This window comes from Anolis sagrei, chromosome 1 (assembly GCF_037176765.1).
Source record: "Anolis sagrei isolate rAnoSag1 chromosome 1, rAnoSag1.mat, whole genome shotgun sequence".
Lineage (NCBI taxonomy): Eukaryota > Metazoa > Chordata > Lepidosauria > Squamata > Dactyloidae > Anolis > Anolis sagrei.
Window position 1 is genome coordinate 116450539 of NC_090021.1, and position 24021 is coordinate 116474559.

At 37.8% G+C, this 24021-nt stretch overlaps 1 protein-coding gene across 3 annotated transcripts in view; it reads left to right on the forward strand.

Annotated features, from left to right (window-relative positions):
* Window positions 1-24021, forward strand: part of EYS (eyes shut homolog) — a 1026188-nt gene that overhangs the window by 218976 nt on the left and 783191 nt on the right. For all 3 annotated transcript variants that reach the window (XM_067468024.1, XM_060752827.2, XM_067468032.1), the window contains exons 8-10: window positions 14409-14513; window positions 15295-15434; window positions 21576-21742. In XM_067468024.1, coding sequence (XP_067324125.1) covers window positions 14409-14513; window positions 15295-15434; window positions 21576-21742 — 412 coding nt within the window. The remainder of the gene's footprint in view (window positions 1-14408; window positions 14514-15294; window positions 15435-21575; window positions 21743-24021) is intronic.

Below are 24021 nucleotides of genomic sequence, written 5' to 3' on the forward strand. Positions count from 1 at the left end.
ATTAAGGATTTTGATGTGATCTATGGATAAGTTGTTATTCATTCCTTGGAGAGGGAAAAGCACCAATGCTGTCTCGGGGGCCAGTCATCATCCTTTATGCACCACCACCATTTTCCCACCTTGGCATTCAAAAAGTCCAAAAGTGATGCCATGGAGGATAAAAGCAGAAAAGATCAATGCTTCTTTAAGGTTCTTCAGAACAGGGGATGGTGTGCGTGTGTGTGTGTGTAAAATATTCACATTGATCTACAGCTAAGTTAAGAGTTTGGGGCTGATTTATTTTACAATAATATTTATAGTTTTAGATTTGAGAGTATATAGTGTATTCTTAAATGGGATGATTTTGCATGGACTACAAGGATGAGAAAACAGTTCTCTGTGCCCATACAGGTTACTCACATGTAACCTGCTGTTATGCACACATAAGCCACTAGTTGAATACCAGCCATTGGATGTCTTGAAATAGCACCAAAATGCTAATTTATTTTCTCTTTACTATATGTTTCTTGGCAGCATGAGTGACAGGTTCCTGTGGGATTTTTCCGCTTCATCTGTCAAAATATATTGGCTGGCTTTAGATATATTTGTACCTTCACGTGTGTGGATAGGTGAACAATTTGCTGCTCTGCTCCAAGTAGCTAAATATTTTGGATTAGCTCTGGTCACTTGGTTAGTTGACATTTAGTTGCTTACACTTTGAGTGTGAAAACATGGATTGAAAATTATTCTTTTTAGAAGTTCATTTGGCAATACATAAATGGTGATTGATTTCTGTGTCTTTATCCAATGTTACTGTCATCATCTCATGATATGATTTTATGGTGTTAAATATTTTTAATGGTGCATCTGAGCAGTTGTTAAATGTGCAGTGATAGCTATCTGCATTCAAAATTCTTAATAGAGCCATGGAAGAACATGCCATGTAATAGGGGAAGATAATCTTTGGTCTATAACTTCTATCTGCCCTATCAAGTATGATTAATGGGAAAGTTGAGGTCAAAAAAAAACACACACACACACACCTGGGGGCCCAAATATTTCCTGTCCCTACTTTGCAATGAAATTATGTAAACTATATGGCAAGACTGGGACTATCTCTTCAATTCATGTAACTTTCAAATGTGTACTTATTATTTTACTTGGCTTAACACTCATACAACTTGTACAACATATAATTACACTATACACTTAAAATATGTATGAATACCTAGCTCACGTTTCCCAGTACCTAATCATACAGATAGAATAATCATACAGCACTGACTAAGGACCCTTCAAAAACAGAAGTTACCAAGTTAAAAGGGGGACAGGTAGCTACATGATGCTAGCAGTAAATCCATGATGAATTATTGAAATTGGCAAAAAACATGTGTTAAAAAGGTCAGCTTATATCCCAATTCCGGCTGGAAAATGAGCATATTTGAACCACTGTGTCTTCCTACACTTCTGAAAAATATGCAATGTCCTTCCCTCCCCCCTGTGAAGACAGCTCCAGAACACATGTTTGCTTTTAAAAAGCCTGAAACAGATGATAAGATGATTGGGCTGCGAAATAGACACAAGGTGTTTTAAAGGAAGCATGAATGGAAAGCAATTAGATCCACGTCTGTTTGTTTATGTGTTAGTTCACTTTGTATGTCTATGTAGGTATCTGTTTCAGTGGTGTGCTTGTTTCTGATTTAAGTTTGGATTTTATGTGTTGGTTTGCTGTGTAGTTCAAGCCTTATATACAATTTCTGCCTTTTTTTTTTGTACTGTTGCTTTGTTTACACTGTTGCCTTTTCTCTCTTTTGAATTGTGCACATATATAGTCCAGTGCATAATGGATTGATTTCTTTTACAAAACCCACCCCCCCTCGCTTTCCACTGGATGTCCCCTGTCTGCCCTCCACCTTGTTCTGATACAGAGGAAGGTGAGGATGGTGGGGGACCCAATCCCAGGACTGATTGATCTTTGTGGGGACCTGAGGTAAGGTCCTGGGCTTTTTTTAACCCCCATTTTAAACATGGGTTTTCGTGCTATCTGGAAGCACCCTAACTGAAGTTCTGAATGGCTTCTTGCATATGGCCACAGCAGCTTTGCCTTTGTGTAATCTTAACTATCCTAAATGCACTAGTTCCCACCTGATCTTGAAAGCTCATACCTGCTTAGTACTTGGATGGAAGACCACCAATTAATACCTGACATTGCAGGCCACAACATAGAGGAAGGAATTGACAAAACTATCTCAGAGTTTTCCTTGCCTAAGAAGAACTTATAAAATTCGCAAGTCACCATTAATCAATAGGTGACTTGAAGGCACACACATGCACATTTATTCTGCCTTGCAGACAATTTCATGGTCCAGAAGGTAGAAGAGGCAACAAGGGGATTGGCTACTCTTGATCTCATCCTAACAAATGTGGAGGACCTGATCGATGAGGTTGAAGTGGTAGGATCCTTAGGGGCAAGTGACCATGTGCTCCTGCAATTTGAGGTACAAAGGAAGGCCGAAACTAAGACAAGTCAAACCCGCATTTTGGACTTTAGGAGAGCTGATTTCCGAAAAATGAAGGAAACACTGAGCAGCATTCCGTGGACACTGATACTAAAAGACAAGGGAGTTATGATGGATGGGAATTTCTCAAGAGTGATATACTCAAGGCGCAATTGCAAACCGTGCCAACAAAGAGAAAAAATAGAAAAAGTGCAAAGAAGCCAGAATGGATGTCCAAAAAACTTCTAACTCTGCTAAGACACAAAAGAGACATGCACAAGAAGTGGGAAAAGGGAGAAATCACCAAAGAAGAATTCAAACAAATAGCCAACACCTGTAGGGAAATGGTCCACAAGGCTAAAGCATAAAACGAGCTCAGGCTTGCCAGGGACATTAAAAACAACAAAAAGGGCTTCTTTTCTTATGTCAGCAGAAAAAGGAAAAACAAGGAGGCGATAGGGCCTTTTCGAGGAGACGATGGGGCAATGCTGACAGGGGATAGGGAAAAGGCAGAACTACTTAATACCTTCTTTGCTTCGGTCTTCTCACAAAAAGAAAGTCATCTTCAACCTCAGCAAGATGGAGTGGATGAGGGATTAGAGGACATCCAACCCCAAATTGGGAAACAAGTTGTCCAGAATACCTGGCTGCTCTAAATGAGTTCAAGTCCCCAGGGCCAGGGCCAGATCAACTACACCCAAGAGTATTGAAGGAACTAGCGGAAGTCATTTCGGAACCATTGGCAATCATCTTTGAGAGTACTTGGAGAACAGGAGAAGTTCCAGCAGATTGTAGGAGGGCCAAGGTGGTCCCAATCTTCAAGAAGGGAAAAAAGGATGACCCAGACAACTACTGTCCAGTCAGCCTCATGTCGATACCAGGCAAGATTCTGGAAAATATTATTAAGGAAGTGGTCTGCAAACACTTAAAAACAAATGCAGTCATCGCTAATAGTCAACATGGATTTATCAAAAACAAGTCATGCCAGACTAATCTGATCTCTTTTTTCGATAGAGTTACAAGCTGGGTAGATGCGGGGAATGCCGTGGATGTAGCATTCCTGGATTTCAGTAAGGCCTTCAACAAGGTCCCCCATGACCTTCTGGCAAGGAAACTAGTCCAGTGTGGGCTAGGCAAAACTACGGTGAGGTGGATCTGTAATTGGTTAAATGGACGAACCCAGAGTGTGATCACTAATGCTTCCTCTTCATCTTGGAAAGAAGTGACGAGTGGAGTGCCGCAGGGTTCCATCCTGGGCCCTGTCCTGTTCAACATCTTTATTAATGACTTAGATGAAGGGTTAGAAGGCATGATCATCTAGTTTGCAGACGACACCAAATTGGGAGGGATAGCCAATACTCCAGAGGACAGAAGTAGGATTCAAAACGATCTTGACAGATTAGAGAGATGGGCCAATACTAACAAAATGAAGTTCAACAGGGACAAATGCAAGATACTCCACTTAGGCAGAAAAAATGAAATGCAAAGATACAGAATGGGGGACAATGCCTGGCTTGAGAGCAGTACGTGTGAAAAAGACAACAAGTTAAACATAAGCCAACAATGTAATGTGGCGGCCAAAAAAGCCAATGGGATTTTGGCCTGCATCAATAGGAGCATAGTGTCTAGATCTAGGGAAGTAATGCTACCCCTCTATTCCGCTTTGGTTAGACCACACCTGGAATATTGTGTCCAATTCTGAGCACCACAATTCAAGAGAGATATTGACAAGCTGGAATGTTTCCAGAGGAGGGCGACTAAAATGATCAAGGGTCTGGAGAACAAGCCCTATGAGGAGCAGCTTGAGGAGCTGGGCATGTTTAGCCTGAAGAAGAGAAGGATGAGAGGAGATATGATAGCCATGTATAAATATGTGAGAGGAAGCCACAGGGAAGAGGGAGCAAGCTTGTTTTCTGCTTCCTTGGAGACTAGGATGCGGAACAATGGATTCAAACTACAAGAGAGGAGATTCCATCTGAACATGAGGAAGAACTTCCTGACTGTGAGAGCCGTTCAGCAGTGGAACTCTCTGCCCCGGAGTGTGGTGGAGGCTCCTTTTTGGAAGCTTTTAAACAGAGCCTGGATGGCCATCTGTCAGGGGTGATTTGAATGCAATATTCCTGCTTCTTGGCAGGGGGTTGGACTGGATGGCCCATGAGGTCTCTTCAAACTCTTTGATTCTATGATTCTATGATTCACATGGCTGTAATAGTGCATGAAGATGCGTGTGTGTGTTTATATGCAAGGCTGTCCTTGGACATTTTGGGAAAGGGCATTTTGTTTATCTTCATTTGTAATTCTCTGTCGGTTCATTCTATCACATCACTGCCCCTTCCTGACACTTGTGTCCTTTTGACCCCATTGCCTTCACATTAATATGTCTGACCCAATTGCTATTGCAAGGATGTTGTTAGTTTCTACAAAATGAAATTAATAAACATTGGACATTAATGAGTTCCTTCCAGCATGGTTTGCTGATCCCAGTATATTAACTTTGGATGAACTGAATTTCTGTTTATATTCATATGATATAAGAATCCTTGGAGCCAAGCTATACATTACGTTAATTAAGTAGTGTATTGTGTTGTTTTATTTACTTGCAGGAAAATCTGAATAGCTTAGTTTGAATCAGTTTGTGGGTCAGCTCAACAATGTCACCCTAGAAATCACCCCCAGCTATTACTGGTGGATCTAAAGGGCTTTTCTCCTTTTTACCAGCTTTGTGAACTGACGTTTTAAACAATACTGCCTACCCTGGGTTTTTTTTGTAAGTACTGTCCACATAAAACAGAATTTATATATGAATAATTCTGTCACTATATAGAAGTACGCATTGACTCCAAAGTATGTTCTGGTAATTTCTTGGAGCATTAACTCCAGGGAGAAAAATACCTAAAGACTAAAGGAGCATCCACTGGTTTCAAAAGAAACAAAAAAGAAAACTGGGCTTGACTATATTAAATTTCTCTGACATTACAAGGTTGTGCTTCTTTATTTCGAGCACAAACATCATTGAGGCTGAACTCTATATTCAAATTGATGTATTTCTGGAAGGTGCAGTTAATTTTACCAGCAATGAGATTATTTTAATTAAAGGATTTTTTTCCACCTTTAAATGAAGTGCCTAATACGCCCAATCAATTCCTGCCAATATGATCATTCTACATGCAAGGAAGGATAGTAATTAATTAAAGGAAGCTCCTTCAAGGACAACTGGTCAGTTATGTACTGCCTGAGAAATAGCTGGCAGGGGCTATTTTCCCTTACAATGTCATTAAATGACATGCATTAAATAGCATCTGCTGCAAGTATGGAAAATACATTGTGTAGGAAAATAAAAACAGAAAAGGGACATTTTGAAATGAAATATGTGGTATGCCTTTCATGGTCACCTTTTAAACTCATGATACATAATGAACCTACACCCCCCCCCCCCCCTATTTCTGTAGTGGTACAAAAAGAGAGAAACAACTAAATGTGTTCAATGTTTAAAAATGATACATTGCTGGTAGGACATGAAATCTGTTTAATCTGTTTACTAGTGCAGAAAAGTAGTGCACCAACTAAGTCCAAGAAGGAAGCTTGTTGAATGTTAAAGAGTGACATGTTTTATTCTGATTTAAGTTTTCATGGACCAGAGAATGGAGTCTGTCTGTCTTACAAGGCAGACATTTTGACACAGGTGGGAAGGAAATAGAAATGAAAAAAAAAACCTATTGTGAGGAGGATCTTAATAATGGCTGTGCATTGGCATTCAACAGTCAACGGTTGGCACCACCTATAGATGTACACCAATATGCAGACTAATAGACATACCCTGGGAAAAATCTGTGTGCCAAAGGTGAAATCTATATTTAGAAGATGAAAAACAGAGGAGTATCTTCAACTGAGTATTGGGCTTAGACCAGTAATACTAGGGTACAAATGCTAGCCAAGGGTGCATCTACACTATAGAATTAATATGGTTTGATACAACTTTAATTGTCATGGCTCAATGCTATGGAATCATGTGAGTTGTAGTTTTAGAAAGTCTTTAGCCTTCTCTGTCAAACAGTGACAGTGCCTCATCAAACTACAGTCCCAGGATTCCACAGCAAAGTGGTGTCAATATGAATTGATTTCACAATATAGATGCACCCAAAGTCAACAGCTCTATCAATGTTTTTTTATTTTTAATCAGTGTCACAGAGATTATATCAAAACTCCTTAGCAGCAAGCTTAAATGGCTATTTTTTAAGCAGAGAAATAAATATGGTGGTGGTGGTGTGTGCCTTCAAGTCATCCTCTACATAGGGCAATCCTATTGGGGAACCTTTTATAGGGTTTCCTTGTTCAGAGGGGGTTTGCCTTCACCCCCCTCTTAGACTGAGAGAGTGTGACTTTCCCAAAGTCACCCAGTAGGTTTCCATGACCAAACTCAGAAATAAACCCAGGTCTCCAGAGCTGTAGTCCAACATTCAGACAACTAAACTGTACTACACTCGTCATATTGAAATAAAAGAAAATATAAATATACAATTCAATTTATCCTCTGTGCTTCTTCCAAAAGTGATACCCATTGTGATTAATAATTACAAAACACCAATTGATTTTTTAAAAAAAATCCAGAGCAATCTCCAGGTCTCCTGTCTTAATTTGGAATGATCCAGATCAGCAGGACATCTGTGAGAAGCTTTTCCACTGGTCCCACCCCCCACCCCCCTACACACACACATATATGCAGATATCTGCTGCAGTGCATGTGCAGAGTGAAGGTTTTAAAAATGCGGATATGTGCTGGTGCCATCTACACCAGTGTATGACATGGAAATCTTGCGAAGTCTCACATTTTCCATATGCCTGGGATATAATAGACTCCGTTGCAGCATATGTTTTGGCTGAACCCAGACTTTCTCCTGACTTTTTAAGCATAAGTTTTCTCTGTTTAATGCAGTTCCACCAGGATTATGGGTGTTCTTCATTTGACACCCCCCAACCCCCCCCCCCCCCAAACCTTTATAATCCCCTTCATTGTGGATTATAAGGCCTATGTAGATGGAACCTGAGAATGAATTTTGGAAGAAGTTGATATACATTAGAATGGAGAATAGAGCCCATATCCAGTGGTTTCAGAAATCAGTTTGACAGAGGCACAAGGCCATAATTTGTTGTTTCAGCTATACCAGTATTTTCACAATGGGAGTCAGACAATTAATGAGTGAAAATTATTCAGTCCTACAAGTCTGAAATTTCAGGATGTTTATTGGGAAGTATTTCCTTTCTGCAGTCCTACAAATTAGATTCCACTGAGCTCAGTGGGACACATTTTCAGGTTAATACGTTTAAGATCCAGATTCACAACTCATAATTTCCCAGCGAGATTGTTCGTACACCAATAATTGTTCTCAGTTTCCAAACAATCTGAAAAGCTTGACAAATTTTATGATGATGAGTATTTGTTAACCCTCCTAAAAATGCCATTAGCTTTGTACAAAAAACTTAGAAGCCTTTTTAAAAATATATGCTTTTTAAAGGAGGTGGTTATTTCATAAACAGTTATCTTTATCTGGCTTTGGGGAGAAAATAAGCATCCCGTTGGATTTTTAATTTGTTCATTGTCGGTTCCTATTTAAGTGTTCCTGAAATTTTGGTGCAGCTGTATGGTTTATAATTTATAAACATTGTGCCATTAAGAGCAATTAGGTCTTAAACTTTAATAGCCCGTGTTGTTGTGGATGTTCTATAAATCAGTGCAAGAGTGTTTGAGGTACAATTTACACTGCTTTTGTTTCTGAACTTCTCTGCAGTGTAAAGTATATGTCAAAATGAATCAAGTATCAATAAGGACAGACATTCAAACTCAGAAAGTGTAAATAATCTAGTAACACTATCCTTTCATGATATGCAAGGAAAATATAGGAATAAAAGAGTGAGGGGGGCATAGAAAATAACAGCTTATTTTTTAAAGTGCTTTTTAAATCTTTCATCTAAAAATCCATACAAATTATACTCCTAAAATAAACTTTAGAGCATCATGGTTTTATTAGCTTTTTCTTACAGATCATAATCTTATAATAAAATATATTACATTCAACCAATCTGTCCTATTCTTGTGGAACTCTTATGAGGTTCAGTGCAAATACTGTGTTGTTGATATCTTAATCATGCATTGCAAACACATTCACCCTTTTCTCTTGGGCATAAATACTCCTCCTTTTTTATTTGTGCTATTATGTCTGCAGCGTGGTCATTAAGGTTTATGCTAGCCAGACTTTTTAAGAAACCCAATAAACAAAAATGGAAATGTCACTACATGCCATGCCGCAACTGTATTTTGAATCCCAAGATTACACTCCTGTGTACAGTTACCTGGGAATAATACCACTGAGCATAATGGCACTTATTTCCAAAGGAGCATGCAGAGGCGGATGCTGTGAGTGCCCTCATTTGAATTGCTCTTTCTCATTACACATAGCTTTCTGAATTTGATATCCCGTATACTCTGAAAATTGTGGCAGAAATTCCCACTGAGACTGAAGGTGCTAATAGAGAAAGGGGAAAATCAATGTCATCTTAAAAGTGAACTGAAATACACATATTTTTATATTAAAATATAACTGAGGAGTCAAATGGTATTGTTAATTTATTGGGCCTTATTTTCTTGATTTATTGGATCTATAAGGCAGAGTACTTTAAGAATATTGTATTATTGTAAACTTATACTTACACACAAGCAGTCCCCAAGTTACAAGCATCTGACTTACAAATGACTCATAATTAGGAAGAGAGGAGAGATGACAGGAAGTGAGAGAAATTTACCCCTAGGAAGAGAAATTTGGAAAGTGTTATCATGGGGAAAAGTGTCTCCACTGAAGCTTCATCACAAATTATTGTTTCCACAGCAAGCCAAGGGTAGAAGGCAGACGAAATGTCACAGGCAGTGCCATAGCCAGGGAAAAAAATGGGGGGGGGGGGGGTGGTTAAAAAATAGCAAATCATGAAGAGTAGTTCCATAATACTAAATTATTGAAATAGTATCATTTATTTTATATTTTATATAGAGTTAATTAAATCACTTTAATGTTTGCTTCTCACAGACTTAGTATGGGGATTTGGTTAACCAGTTAAAATTCATGAGTAAACCAGGTTTTTCTTAACCGGAAAATTCCCAGGATGGGGGATTGAACCCCTAACCCCTCCCCCCCCCCAGCTACAGCCTTAGTCACGGGGATCTTAACCTTTCCCTATGCTATCCAAAGATTGTGTGTGTGTGTGTGTGTGTGTGTGTGTATTTGGCTGGAGTTAAACTTTAAAAATGTCCCTGTTCTGACTTACACATAATTCAAGTTAAGTGTGTGTGTGTGTTACATATTTATTATGTGATGTGTTTATGAACACATAGGCAAATGACTTAAATCTGATCACATTGAGAAATTTTCCATCATAGGACACTTCAGCCTCTTTTCAAGCATGGAGAGGCACAGAGTTTATCAAATGATGTTATATAAATTTGGCAGTCATGCATAGGCCTCCATGGTTGAAAAGAGGCAGACATGTCCTTAAAGGAAAGAACTCTGAACATGGGTCAGCAATCATGCTCAGAGCTCCTACATCCAATTGTGCATTACTCCTGTAGTTCCAGCTGAAAAACAGGTGGGATGGGAAACATCAAAGTTTCTTGTCGCTTCATGACCTGCCCCATCAGTCTTCTTTATCATAAAGAGCTTTGGGAAGGGCAATTTTATCCCATGGAAAGAAGAGGTTTTAAAGTGATGTACTGTCTCCCTTATTAGAGATGCGCAAAACTTCAGATGTAATTTTGGGTTTTGGATAAATTCGGTGATTCATAGATACAAAACACCTGAAATAAAATGCAAGAAGACCCCCCCCCCCCCAAAAAAAAAAAAAAGAGTTCAGGAAAAGTTTGTTAGTTTCATTAGTATATGCTGGCCATTTTTTCCCAAGATGAAGCAAGCAATCTCTCTGTGAGACAACGGGGCTGAGTGCAGCCATACTTACTGCATCACATGCTCTTCCTCAGCCAACCACAGGGCTGTTATTTCTCTCAATTTTCCTGGACTTCCAGTCCCAGAAATCCCTGTTTTTTTCTGCAAGCTGTCTTCTGTCAAAAGGGGAGATAATTTTTAAAAATTCTAAAAATAGTACGAGTGTGGTAACTTTCATCCTGAAAGCAATAGATTTCTTTTAAAGCCCAAAGTTCTCTGAAGCTGAGAGAGAATATAACTTGCCCAAGGAGCTTAAATTGTTTACATTGAGAGAAAAAATCTTAAGAATGTGGACCATAATATTCTGAAACCTAGCAGGGTTATATTTGTAAATGTGTCCTACAAGTGCCCCAAGTTTCATACTGATAGAAATAATAATAATAATAATAATAATAATAATAATAATAATAATAATAATAATAATGTTTCAGCCATTTAAAGCTGAGAGAATGTGACTCACCCAAGGTGCTTACTTTGGAAAAAAAGTCCTAAAAATCAGTGGATAACTGAAACTTTGCAGTAATTATACCCTACTTGTGTTCTGTCATGGGAGTCCATCCAAATTTCAAAACAAAATTGAAAATGTATTTCTGCCATTTCACACACCTCCACCCTTTATCATAAGAGGGTTTGGGCAGGGCAAGAGGTTTAAAAGTGGTGACAGGGGCTTTGAGAAGGACAAGAGATCTCTTGGTTTCAAAGTTTTCCCTGATTTAGAACAGTAATATAGAGAAAGTAGAGAAAAGAATTTCCTGTGTGATTTATGTAAGATGAATGTATTGCCAGCTCTTAAGTTTCCACATTGGATAAAGTTGATTGAGGGAAACAATGATTGAATAGCTGAAGAGGGAGACAAGTGTGATCGGGAGGCGGAACTTGAAATGGGATGGCTGACAACCTAGAGGGGTGATTTTCTGTGCTAAAAGGATGGTCCCGAACCCTTTCCCATCTCAAGGTGATGAGGTCATAGGTCTAATATGTTGGTGTGGCAATGAATCGACTCAAGGTCTTAATTTGAATTTAAAGGGAACTATTCAAAGGCCCTCAAAAAGGGTGCATCCAGTACCTTTTTTTTTTTGCTACCCCACTCCCACCCTCCAGCCTTACCCCCTGGACATACACTTTGTCCTCATAGTGAAAGATTGTGTGGATCCCAAATAAGTTTCCACAGACACTGCCTCTATTCTTGGAAGACAATCATACTTGACCATAAGTGATCACCTATGTTTATAACTGGCAAGAAGAACATGTGAGCAGGAGATGTTTGGACATATTATCCTTCAATGCTCCTACCCCCATGCTGCAGAACTCTCTTGGTTAATGCAGTTGCCTAACTTTAAAAGTGGATTTTAGGGGACATTCATTTGGTAACAGTGAAAGAAATGTAAATGTGAATGGCAAAATGTAAGAGGCTTTAAGTGTAACTCATGACATCCTAAATATTGAATAGAATGTCAGATTTTACTTGTAGCCTAAGATGAAAACATTAATAGATTCATATTTGATTATTATAATTATTTAATAACTAATAATCCCTGTAATCAATTGAAATGATTTCTTTTGCTCAGCACTGGAAGTAATCCATAACTGTGTTCACCCAAGGAAGAGGAGAGCAAAAGATCATTATTAATAATCAAGTATATCAATTTGACAAGAAAACTATTTTTGCTTAGGAAGGATTGAAAAAAAACATGGAACAGATGCAATATAATTTAAAATGGCTTTTTGAACAGGAAATGGAAAAAATCATTTTGCTAATGGTAGAAATGTTTTAACAAGTATCTTTCATAGAGGAATGATAAAAATTTGGCCCGTCTTCCAACATAACAGAGATTGTGGATATAATGGATTCAACTAACCCATAAAATGCCTCAGTTGCTATGGACATTGGTGAGGAAGTAATAAGTAATTGGACAAGTTAGGGTTCAGTTCTGAGGGTGGCTTGAAGTGAAATTCCCTTCCTAGGAGTAGATTTTTCTCACTTCCTGTTGTCTCACCCCCATTCTTAACTAAGAGTTGTTTGTAAATTGGATGTTTGTAACTCAGGAACTGCTTGTAATGACACATCTTGGAAATGGGGTCCAAGTCTAAGCTTGAAATTAATATTCCATATACAACTTATATACAGGTGATAGTATTTAATAGTTGTAATATTGGGGACATGCAAAAAAAATCTACATTTGAATTGTCTCTGTCACCATGTGGACATTTTTTTTTATTCTAGATAAGGGATGCTCGACCTGTATCTTACAATCAATTTATAAATGAAATAGAAATTGTTGACTATAAACAAAATACATGTACAACATTGTCAGCAAATCCAGGACAATATTCTGGCCACTATTGTCATAGTACCCATTCACAGAGAATTCCTCAACAGAATATTGATTTATTCCCTTTACCATATTAATGTACACATGAACAGTACAATGAACCCTTAAATAAAGGCAGAGATGTGCATGTTTGCATCTTGGCACACTTGACATATGCCCATCTATTCCATCTCTCAATGTACCCACCCATCCATCTATCTAGTGAATAATTTGTACTAAGGTGAGAAGAAAAACTGGATCATGCTATGGAAAGTAGTAGTAGTAGTAGTAGTAGTAGTAGTATCATTGTATTTATTTATATACTCCCTTTTGTCTCTTCAGAGAGACCAAAGTGACACACAGAGCAAAAAAAATTACAACATACAATATGAGTCCCCATTGGGGAGATAGGGTGGAATACAAGTAAAGTTTATTTATTTATTTATTAACACAAAAATAGAAATAAACCAAGCACTATATAAACCATTAAAACTATTTAAAATCTTATTTAAAAGTGTGCACAAATGTTCACCTAATGCTGCCTGCTTACACATAAGCAGATTAAACAGGAGCCTATGGGAGTAGCCCCAATGGGGTTGTTATGCACAAAGTAAATTTGATTGTGTCTGAATTTGTTTTCAAACTTTTGATGATTTTCTGGCATTGGTTCATATGTTCTTTTAGCTCACTGCGTTTTTCCCTATGTCTGTTGTGAACTGGATCATCAGGAATTTATGTATTTTCCAGTTTCTTTCCATCCGCTATTTACTTCCATTCATATATTTCCTTTGAATGTGAATCTTGTATAGACATGGTCTTGCATTTAGGTAAGCAATCATGGATACTTACCTTCAAGAATTGATCTGCAGAGAGAGAAAAACGATCTTATAAGGTTCCTTTTAGTCCAACTACACCATTGCCTGTGAAGGTTTCCATTGCAGACTTTGAGTTTGAAGGTTCAGCAATAAGTATTCCAGAACTAACCCAGAATGTAGACTACCCCTTGAATCCTCCAAACTACCCCCCCCCCTTTTTTTTTTTTTTGGAAAAAAGAGAGAGAAGAATAAGTTGCCTAAAGCAGTGTTTAACTTTTTAAAAAAAAAATGGACATGGGTACTGTTCCATTAACCAGATGAAGGCCAAAAGGGGGGCTAGACAGAGAAGGATAGTCCATTCTATGAAGGTAGGGGAGTTGAAGGAGGAAAATCATTTCTCCTGTTTTCGCTGGTTATTCCCCCTCCCCCCCCTTCACATTTCATAAGCAAGAGTTGTTTCTACAATGGTGATATGGGTGGGGGGAATAACAGGAAAACAGGGGAAAATGGTCTTATTCCTTCAAACACCCCCCAATGGACAATCCTTCTCTGTCTAGTGCCCCCTTTTGGCCTTCACTCAGATAACGGAACAGTATCCAGACATGATTTTATTTATGCAATCTTAGATCACACCCTGAATGAAGGGCATGGTATAAATCCACTGGATAAATACAAACATACTTTTGTATATATATTTTTGACCATCTATATGGCCCCGAGAATATTCCAGAGCAGAACATTGGAATGTAGTGTTCCTGAAGCTGACCATCTCAATATGCCCCCTGGGAAAACTAAATCCCTCTCTTTAAAAATGTGCAGGGGTTTCCTGTGAGACGGAAATCAATGAATGTGAGAGTGATCCATGCAAACATGGAGGGACATGCGATGATTCCCTGGGACATTTTAAGTGCATCTGCCCAGTGGGTAAGTCTTTTGCACCATCAATATAAATCACGTTTTAATGCTTTTGGGGTGGAGTATCTGTTTTTCAGAAAACAATAAGAGTGTAAAATGGAGAGTACTTCTGTATTTTTATTGGTCAAGGAGAAGAGGGAATTTCAGGAAGTGTTACCTCTCCAAAGCAAAAAGATGTGCTGAAATTCCCCTTTCTAAGCAATTATTAAAGGTACAGGAACCCTCTCCAGTTTTCACTCTGGGAACCAGAAAAGCACGTTTTGCCATACATACTGACCTCCTTTTGAACAGCCAGATTCTATAAATCAATTGGTGTTACCTATAAATAAGGATCTTTCAAGTACAGTTTCTTTGTGGTTGGGCACAAAGTCTAGGATATAATCCAACATGGAGGCAAAATGTCTTCTACCACTAGATTAAAATTGTATAGGGCTATTAAGAGCCATGTAAAATTATTCTAAGGATTGTGCAGGCAGAAGGTCATGTTTTATCATTCTTTTAAAAATGGAGGGAATAAATTTAGAATACATTTCAATGCATGATAATTTGGGGAAAGTCCCAATGTAATCATTGAGATTTATTCTCACATAAATATGCATAAATTTTGTCTGCATATGTTATGGCCATTTTTATGCTTATACAATAAAATATATATTTCAAAGTCCCATCTTCTTGTATGTGATAAATGCAATAATCAAAACTGACTGCCTGTCGATATTGACAAATTCAACCATGATGTTTTAATTATGATAGTATTTGATCTAATATTGTTTGTATGTGTATATCATAGGATTTGAAGGTGTGCAATGTGAAATAAATATTGATGCTTGTCTATTCAACAACATAACCTGCAACCCAGGAGCTCAGTGTGTGGATAAACCATATGAACTTTCTTATATGTGTGGGAAAGCATGCAAAGGAAATTCAGAGGTAAGAAAATTTTAAAAAAATAAGATAGTCTTTTCTTATCCTCTATGTGCAAGTAGAAAAGAGAAGAAACAATTTAACAAAAATAATGCATAATCTGTTTGTCTATGTGTATATAATATATACATATATTGGGAAATTTTGGACTTTTTTATAATTGGAAGTGGAAGGGAGCAATTCCAGTTTCAACATTTTCTCCCTCCTGCTTCTGTCTATCCTGAGCTGGTATGTTTGACTCTTGTAATCATGCTACCTAAAACAAATATGATAGTGTACATCTTTGTAAAATCAAACAGTGCTTTTTTGGACTGATCTGAACTAGTAAAAATACAGTTTTCACTCCCAACCCAGTTTTGGGATTCTGCACAATGCACAGCATCTTCTGGTAAGTATCCAGAGATATAATTATTTTGCCCCTAAACCAGCTGTGTTCCACATTAAGTGAAGTTGGGGGATACTCTTGAGTTTGGAGGAATCTTTGGAGTTTCCATGGGCCATATATCTAACTGGACAGCTAAATCAGGTCAATTTCAGCTAATCTGTTGTCCACATAGGCACCACTACCAATGCCCTTTACCTGCTTTCATCAGTGCAGGGGAAAGGGATGAATCATACCCATGTCACTGCAGTTTCTCTTCCCCAGCCACGGCACTCCCTATGAGCACCTGCTTATCATGGCCATATCTGCTGGGGTGGGAATGAATGTCCATGTAATTAGCAAGAAGAAGGGGGTCACTTTTCTCCCTTTTTGTTTGTCACACATGTGCCCTGTTGTGACTTCACTTTTCTCAAAATGGAATTGGAAACCTATACCTCAGAACAATTGGAAGATTATATTAGTGCCTCCAAACTAGGCATCATGAAGAAGTTTAGGTGGGATTCCAGATTTTATGACTCTGAGTCAGAATAACAAATGGTCAAAGACAGTGCATCAGGAAACATCTGGAAGGTTCAAAGTTTGTTACTGCTATGTGAGACAGTTCTGTTATAAATAACTTTGTAGGTTTATTGCCTTACATAGCCAGATATTTCATCTGTTCATGATAAAATATCCCATATCCTTCCTACTCTCTAAATGTAAATGTAAATTGTTGTGTATGTGAAAAATTTAATATATTTCAATTTTTTAAAAAAGTAAGGTAAATATCTGTTACACATGGCAATGTTCTGAAATGGTGCAATAATCATTATGGCCATTTAGACTAAGATGTGCTGATATGCTGATAATTCTGATGGGAGCTGCAAAAGCAATTTAGCATAATATTTGTTAAAAGCCCTCAGACATATTTAATTTATTCATACAATCATTATACAGATTATAATATGTGTTTGCCCTATTTATGTGCACATGTAGGATTCTGAGCATTTAATCAGGTAAATTGTGTTGTTTTCTGAAATAAATGAAAATGGCAGTAAATAGTACTTATGTGATGCATTGGCCTTTTGGTTTTTTTGTAGTGCAAGGTTCAATAAATTAATAACACTTGCTTAATGAAATAAATAATTGCTAAAAATAACTCGTGTTTGGCACAATTTGGAATATATTACACTCCTGCAAGCTGTACATGCAATAAATCATTGCTGACCCAAAGAGGAGGGGTGGGGGAGATAAAGGAAGCAGACTCATGCATGAGTTGAATATGGCCATTTTACTTAACCCATTGAACCATTAAACTGGCAAAATTATTTTGAACCTGTGAGAGGTAAAAAGGGATTCGGTTGGGACAATGAGCCCCATTTTAACACCTAGCCTTTTGAGGAAATTACCAGATCTCCAGGGGCACTTCAATAACTGGGTTGTCACCTAATCTGCTTTGTCATGAAAGGTAAACCCAAGGAGCCTCTTCCTGAAATCCTCAAACATAAAGTGAAGAACCATCCTTAGGAATAGGCCTTTCCCCCACTCCCCTGAGTCCTGGGATCTAAAAGGATGGTTCAATGACTTCCCCTTTACCCAAATAATGTTTACATGCATTCACCAAGTTTTTTTTCTCCCACACCATGTCGCCCACTAATTAAATAGCACCACTCCTCATCAATTTTCCTTTCTAAAAATAGTATAGGGTTGGTGAGAAACCAATGGGGAAGGAAAAACATTCCTATTCAGAGCAAGTAAATGAGCAACATCCTAATCTTCTTTGGAGGCAGGTGGTTGGGACGCATATCAACAATGAATGAGTTAGTAAGACTTTAAATGACCTTTACCTTTACCACTCTTTGACAACCTAGCATTGAGTTTTTCCCCTCCGTGCCAGTAAGGCCAGACCCTCCTCACAAGAATGCATGCTGCATGGAGCTATTACCAAATTCATTGTAAAATTCAGAATGGTGCTTGCTTTCATAGCCCATAGGATTGTGGGTCTATTTTTTTAAAAAATAAATCTGTTTTGGATCAAGCTGAAGGCCTCTTTGGTCCATCATTGTGGCTCACCCATTGATTGGACAAAGAACCAACCCGGACTATGATTTTGAACCTGCATGGTTTTAAATGAATGTTTTAAAAATTTTAATAATTTAATATGCTAATGAATTGTTTTAACTGTAATGATCATTTATGCTTGTTGTTGGCATTGAATGAATGCCTGTTGTGAAGCTGAGCGCCCCCCCCCCCCCCAGGGGTGAGAAGGACAGGATACAAATATGTAAAATAAATAAATAAATACCCCTGCATGGTATATTTCTTTAATGCTTTGCCTGGCCATTCTGATGATGTCCTTAGGGGAACTCTCAGGTTGTTTTCTCTGAATATTGGTGATAGGTTGCCTGGAAATTCAAAGAAATATATGAAAATACTTTCTTGTAAATACACACTGTGATCACCCTACTTCTCTGGATGTTATTATAGCATATTGTTTACAATCTGCTTTACTTAGGCTGGAAACAATAATTTTAAAAATTGGCAAAGGAAGGCTACTTTTGTAGTTGCAAGTGAGGGATTAATTTTTGCCGGCTTTGATCAAGCTGACTAGTGGCTTTTTATGAGAAATGGTCCAAGCATAATTTCAGATTTCAGCACTAATGGCATAGCAAAAGGATTCAATTTTAAGGTCAATTTAAAACTTAATCAAAGACAAATTAAGATTGCAAATTTCTGCCAAGAGTTGTTATTTCATATCTCTGTAGCATTTTAAATAGGCTTTGCCTCAATCAAAATGGGGAGTAGAAAACTGGATGGCTGATTGTCTCCATCTGATTTCCCCCTTTTTTAGTGTTCTGCTCATTGATTAGAGAAAACAGATATTATATTTACATCTAGAATGCAGCTGAGGAACATTACACGTAGCTGGGATTTTTTTTTTCAGAGAACAATATTTATTCTGTCTCTGCACATTATATTTATCTATATTTGTTGTTGCTGGGTTCAACCTCCCCGCCACCCCTTAGAAGATTTATGTACTTTTTATTGCTTTTTTTAAAACTCAAAATAGCTTACCATAATGAAAACACAAAACATAGTAAAACCCACTAAAATAAAATAATGCAATATTTCCTTACACTGTTTTTATTACATTATGTTACCTATTGAATAATTTGGAAACATCTGCAATCAGAAAAATGTCTGGATAAACAAAATTATTATTATTATTATTATTATTATTATTATTATTATTATTATTATTATTTGAAACACAACAAGATGAGTCCACAGCAGATATTCTGCTGGCTGTTGTATTGGATCACACATCGGACACTTCCCAAGTGTCTAGGACTGTGTGATGTATCGGCAAATAATGCATGCAGATCCCAGTAAGGTGGCCTTTTGCAGCTGGCAGATGGTAATTTTGTCAGCGCTGATTGTGTTTAAGTGCAGGCCAAGGTCTTTAGGCACTGCACCGAGTGTGCCGATCACCACTGGGACCACCTTGACAGGCATGTGCCACAGTCTTTGCAGTTCAAGCTTGCAGTTCATATCTTGTAAGCTTATCTAGTTGTTTTTCTTCAATTCTGCCATCACCTGAGATTGCAACATTATTATTATTATTATTATTATTATTATTATTATTATTCTTGCCCACCTCTCCTCATGGCTCAAAGCTAACCACCTTCATTTAGCAGTGGAAAAATATGATCTTCCCATATACGCTAGATTGGAGAAGGTTCCAGAATATAAATTTAACTGGCCACTAATGCATAGAACATAGTAAACATTCCATGTCCTTTTGTAGATTCTCATATTATAATTTCCAGTATTCTTCACATGTTTAGACTCTTACATCCCTTCATTTGTCCATGTCACATGTGTGATATGATTTCGTGTAATCCCATTTAGAAATGCTCATGGTACACACATGTATAGTATACATTCTACTCAGTATCACGATTTTTCATGTACAACAGAGTAGGATGAGATGATAATTAAATATTCCATGTGATAAATTGATTGGAATGGTGGGCTGAGATTTGGGAGATGATGATGATGATGATGATGTTTATTTATGCCTCACGTTTTCTCTCCACAAGAATACTTAAATAGGGTTATGGTGGACTGACATCTGGAAGATGCAGGTTCTAATCCCCTTGCATCAGGAAATACACTGGATGATTCTGGGCTGTCACCTTCCCTTAGCCTGATAACCTGTTAAGGAAATAAAGTGGGAAAGAAGAGAATCATATATACCACTCTGAGGTCATTGAAACAAAAATGTACATAACAGATACTTAAAAATAACTATTACAGATTACTGTCATCATCATTATTATAATCATCATCATCTATTTACATAGAACCAGCGGCATACATAGCACTTCACATGAGTGGTTTACATTGTTAATTTGCCAGTTCATTGCTCTCACGGTTACAATCCAAAAGGACAAGACATGCAAGGAAAAGGGGGTAGCAGTGGGAAGAAGATTAAATCCAGTAGGTATTGGCTGTGGTTCTCTTTCTCCAGAAAACACAGCAGTGGCAGTTGGGTTAGAGAGAGGGTCTTTCCTTAGTTGCTGCAGCTAATTATGGCAGATTGGGTAAAGCAATATTAGAAATAATTTTGATACTTTGTAAATGTTGAAACAATAGCAGAGGAACCTACTCAATCCCAGAAAAGTATCTGAAACATGATGCCAGCAGTCAAGCTATGGGATTCATTCTCATGACATTCAATGACTCACTGAAATGGAAGTAATGATATAAACTCATTTTGGTAGATCTGTCAATGGCTGTACTCACAGGTAGAATTCCCCTGTCTGCCATTTTCTAAAAGCAAAAAGGAGGTTAACTTGACAGCCTGAGCAAGGACATCTGGATGTCTACTGTTAGAGAGAAAGTAGTGAACTAATCAAACCTTTGGCCTCAATTAGCATAAAGGAATCTACTGCAACAAACTGAACTGTTAACGGTGGCTGTCAACACTATCACATTCAGAGTAAAAGCTGATTTTATCTTGCCACGCAAATAAGTTCATTTCATCCGGCTATCAATCTCTGGATCAAAATCATGTCTCAAATAGCTTCCAGTTCTTGATACTTACATGAGGATATGCAAGTATTAAAAGAGTTAAGAGTGTGTTTCAAATTTGCAACCAGTCATAGTCACCTGTCTAATTTCACGGATGCTCTGGATAATATAATTGAGCAGCATCAGTTTACTCATAGACATATGCCTTTCTTGATTGATTTCAATAAATTTTTGAGTGATTACAAATGAGAATGAAATTTGTGTTAAATATGATTTTTTTAAATTTTACAAATTAACCCCATTTATAATCTACAGGCATCTTTTTTCATCCTCAACAGGTAATGCTGAATGTTAGATACTTTTATTTCAGTTACATGCAGTAAAAGGCAGATATTTGAAAAGTATGAACAGATCACTTCCCCACCACCCTTACACATTATGGAAAATGTGTGCATTAAGAAATGTGCAATCCAAATCATGGATTTTCCATGCCATGGGGTTGTTGTTGGTGGTGGTTCACAACTTGTATACAACATGTTTATGGGATTATGAGAAATGCAACTGTAATGTAATGGGTAGATTTTTTTAACCCTTAAATGCACACTCATATATCTAGTAAGCTTACTATGATATAATTGTCAGGAATCTTTGTTTTAGTACCATAATGTATTTTAGAGATTTGCATAGCCTATGACTAGAATAGAGATGGAAATCTTTATTATACCTCAGTGTGTAATTCTCATTTCCAGTTGTGTGAGAATGGAGGCAGATGCTATCACAATGAAGACAACCAGGATTATCAATGTATCTGTGCTCCTGGATGGACTGGACCTACATGTTCGCAAAATATTAATGACTGTGAAGTGAGCTGGTGTCAGAATGGAGGCACTTGTGAAGATGGAATCAATGAATACAGGTACTAACATGCCTCCTTTATGGTAGTTTCCCCCCTCCTTGAAACCTTAGGGACATTACAAGGCATGATTGAAATACTGTTTCCCTCCTGCTGCTTTCAGCTGCAATTAAAATGTCATTGCTGTTACATTTATCCCCTTCACATTCTAAAATGTTATGGGCAGTAACTTGCAATAAACATGGCTATTTAAAGTAAACAGATTGATTACCTAAGTCGTATTTCACAGAGAGATTTAAAAAGAAATACATTGACTCAAAGAAAAAAGTAACTGGGAGTCAGTCTCTAATTGGTATATTGTCTTCTTGCCTAAAATAAATACAATAAACCTTAGGAAAAGAAAAAAAGAAAGAAGAGGAGTTTTTCTTCTAAATATATTCATATATTTATAAACTCTATATGAACACTATAGAAACATGCTAGCAGGTTGTAGCAAAATTCTTGGACATATTCTAGATTTTTCTGTAATCTAGATTGCAATGATTTCCATTTACAGAACTAGGGGTCCATCCAGACAGATCCCAAAATGCGCAAGCTTTTATGCTTTTACTGGAGATTTCCAAACAATGTCTCTGGTAAAGGAGGGGTAATTTGTGACAAAGCAAATTATCCCTCCTGCTTTGTCATGAATTATTTAGATACTTCATTAGTCCCGCGCCTTCCTGAAAGACCGGGGTCTAATGGAGTATGGGCCCTATGTGGACTGACCCCCAGGTAGTTCTGGAACCATCAAGGTGTCAGTCCACAAAGACCAATTTGCTTCTTTGGGGCCCCTGGAGAAGCAAAGAAGGAACCCACCTATCTTCAAACCCTCCCCTGGAATCTTTAAAATAAAATAAAAAATTACTGTGCCACCATTATGTCTCTCCGGGGGCTTCCTGGCACATACCAATGTTGCACTAGGAGGCAGGGGACTAAATCACCCCTGCTCCCCCTCCCCCCACTTCCTGGTGCAACATTGGTACATGCCAGGAGCCTTCAGAGGGAATAATTATGGCCCAAAAAGTTTTTATTTATTTTTTAAAAAATGTTTAGGGGGGATTTTGTTGTCCCCATTCCAGTGTGGTAGTTAATGTGCAGTAATGGGGACAACCCACAGGAATACTTGTTTGTTTTCCTGGGGTGTGGGAACTTAAGACCACTTCAGAATGGGTTTAATATATGTTTGGAAGTGCCCTAGGATAGTATGGAACAGATATGAAATCTAGAAACATAAACTACATCCAAAAGTGTTGAAGGAACTAGCAGAAGTAATGTCAGAACCACTGGCCATAATCTTTGAGAATTCTTGGAGAACAGGAGAGGTACAAGAAGACTGGAGGAGGGCAAATGTTGTCCCTATCTTCAAAAGGGGGGGGGGGGAAAGAGGACCAAACAATTATCATCCAATCAGCCTGACATTAATATCAGGAAAGATTCTGGAGCAGATCGTTAAGGAGGCAGTTTACAATCACTTAGAAAGGAATGCTATGGTTATTAAAAATCAACATGGATTTCTCAAAAACAAGTCATGCCAGACAAATCTTATCTCTTTCTTCAATAGCATTACAGGCATGGAAGATGCAGAGAATGCTGTGGATGTAGCATGTCTTGATTTCAGTAAGGCCTTTGATAAGGTCCCTCGTGACCTTGCAAACAAACTAGTCAAATGTGAGTGATACTAGTGTTAGGTAGATTTTTAATTTGTTAAGTGACCGAACCCAAAGGACACTCACCAAGCATTCCTCTTCATCCTGGAAAAAGGTGATTGTGCCTCAGGGTTCAGTCCTGGGCCCAGTACTGTTCGACATCTTTATCAATTACTTAGATGGAGGTTTAGGGGGCATGCACATCAAGTTTTCAGGTGACACCAAATTGGGAGGGATAGATAATACTCCAGAGAACAGGATCAGAATTCAAAATCGCCTTAACTGATTAGATTGCTGGGCCAAAACTAACAAAATGAATTTCAGTTAAGACAAATGCAAGATACTACACTTAGGCAGAAAAAATGAAATGCAAAGATACAAAATGGGTGACAACTGGCTCAGCAACAGTTCATGTGAAAAAGATCTTTGTAAAGTCTTTGTGGGCAATAAATTGAACATGAGCCAAAAGTGTGATGCAGCAGCTTAAAAAGCCAATGGGATTTTGGGCTACATCAAAAGAAGCATCTTAAATAGTTGAGTATGTTTATTCTGCAGAAAAGAAGGTTGAGAGGAGACATGATAGCCATGCATAAATATGTGAAAGGATGTCACAAGGAAGAGGGAGCAGATTTGTTTTCTGCTGTCCTGGAAACC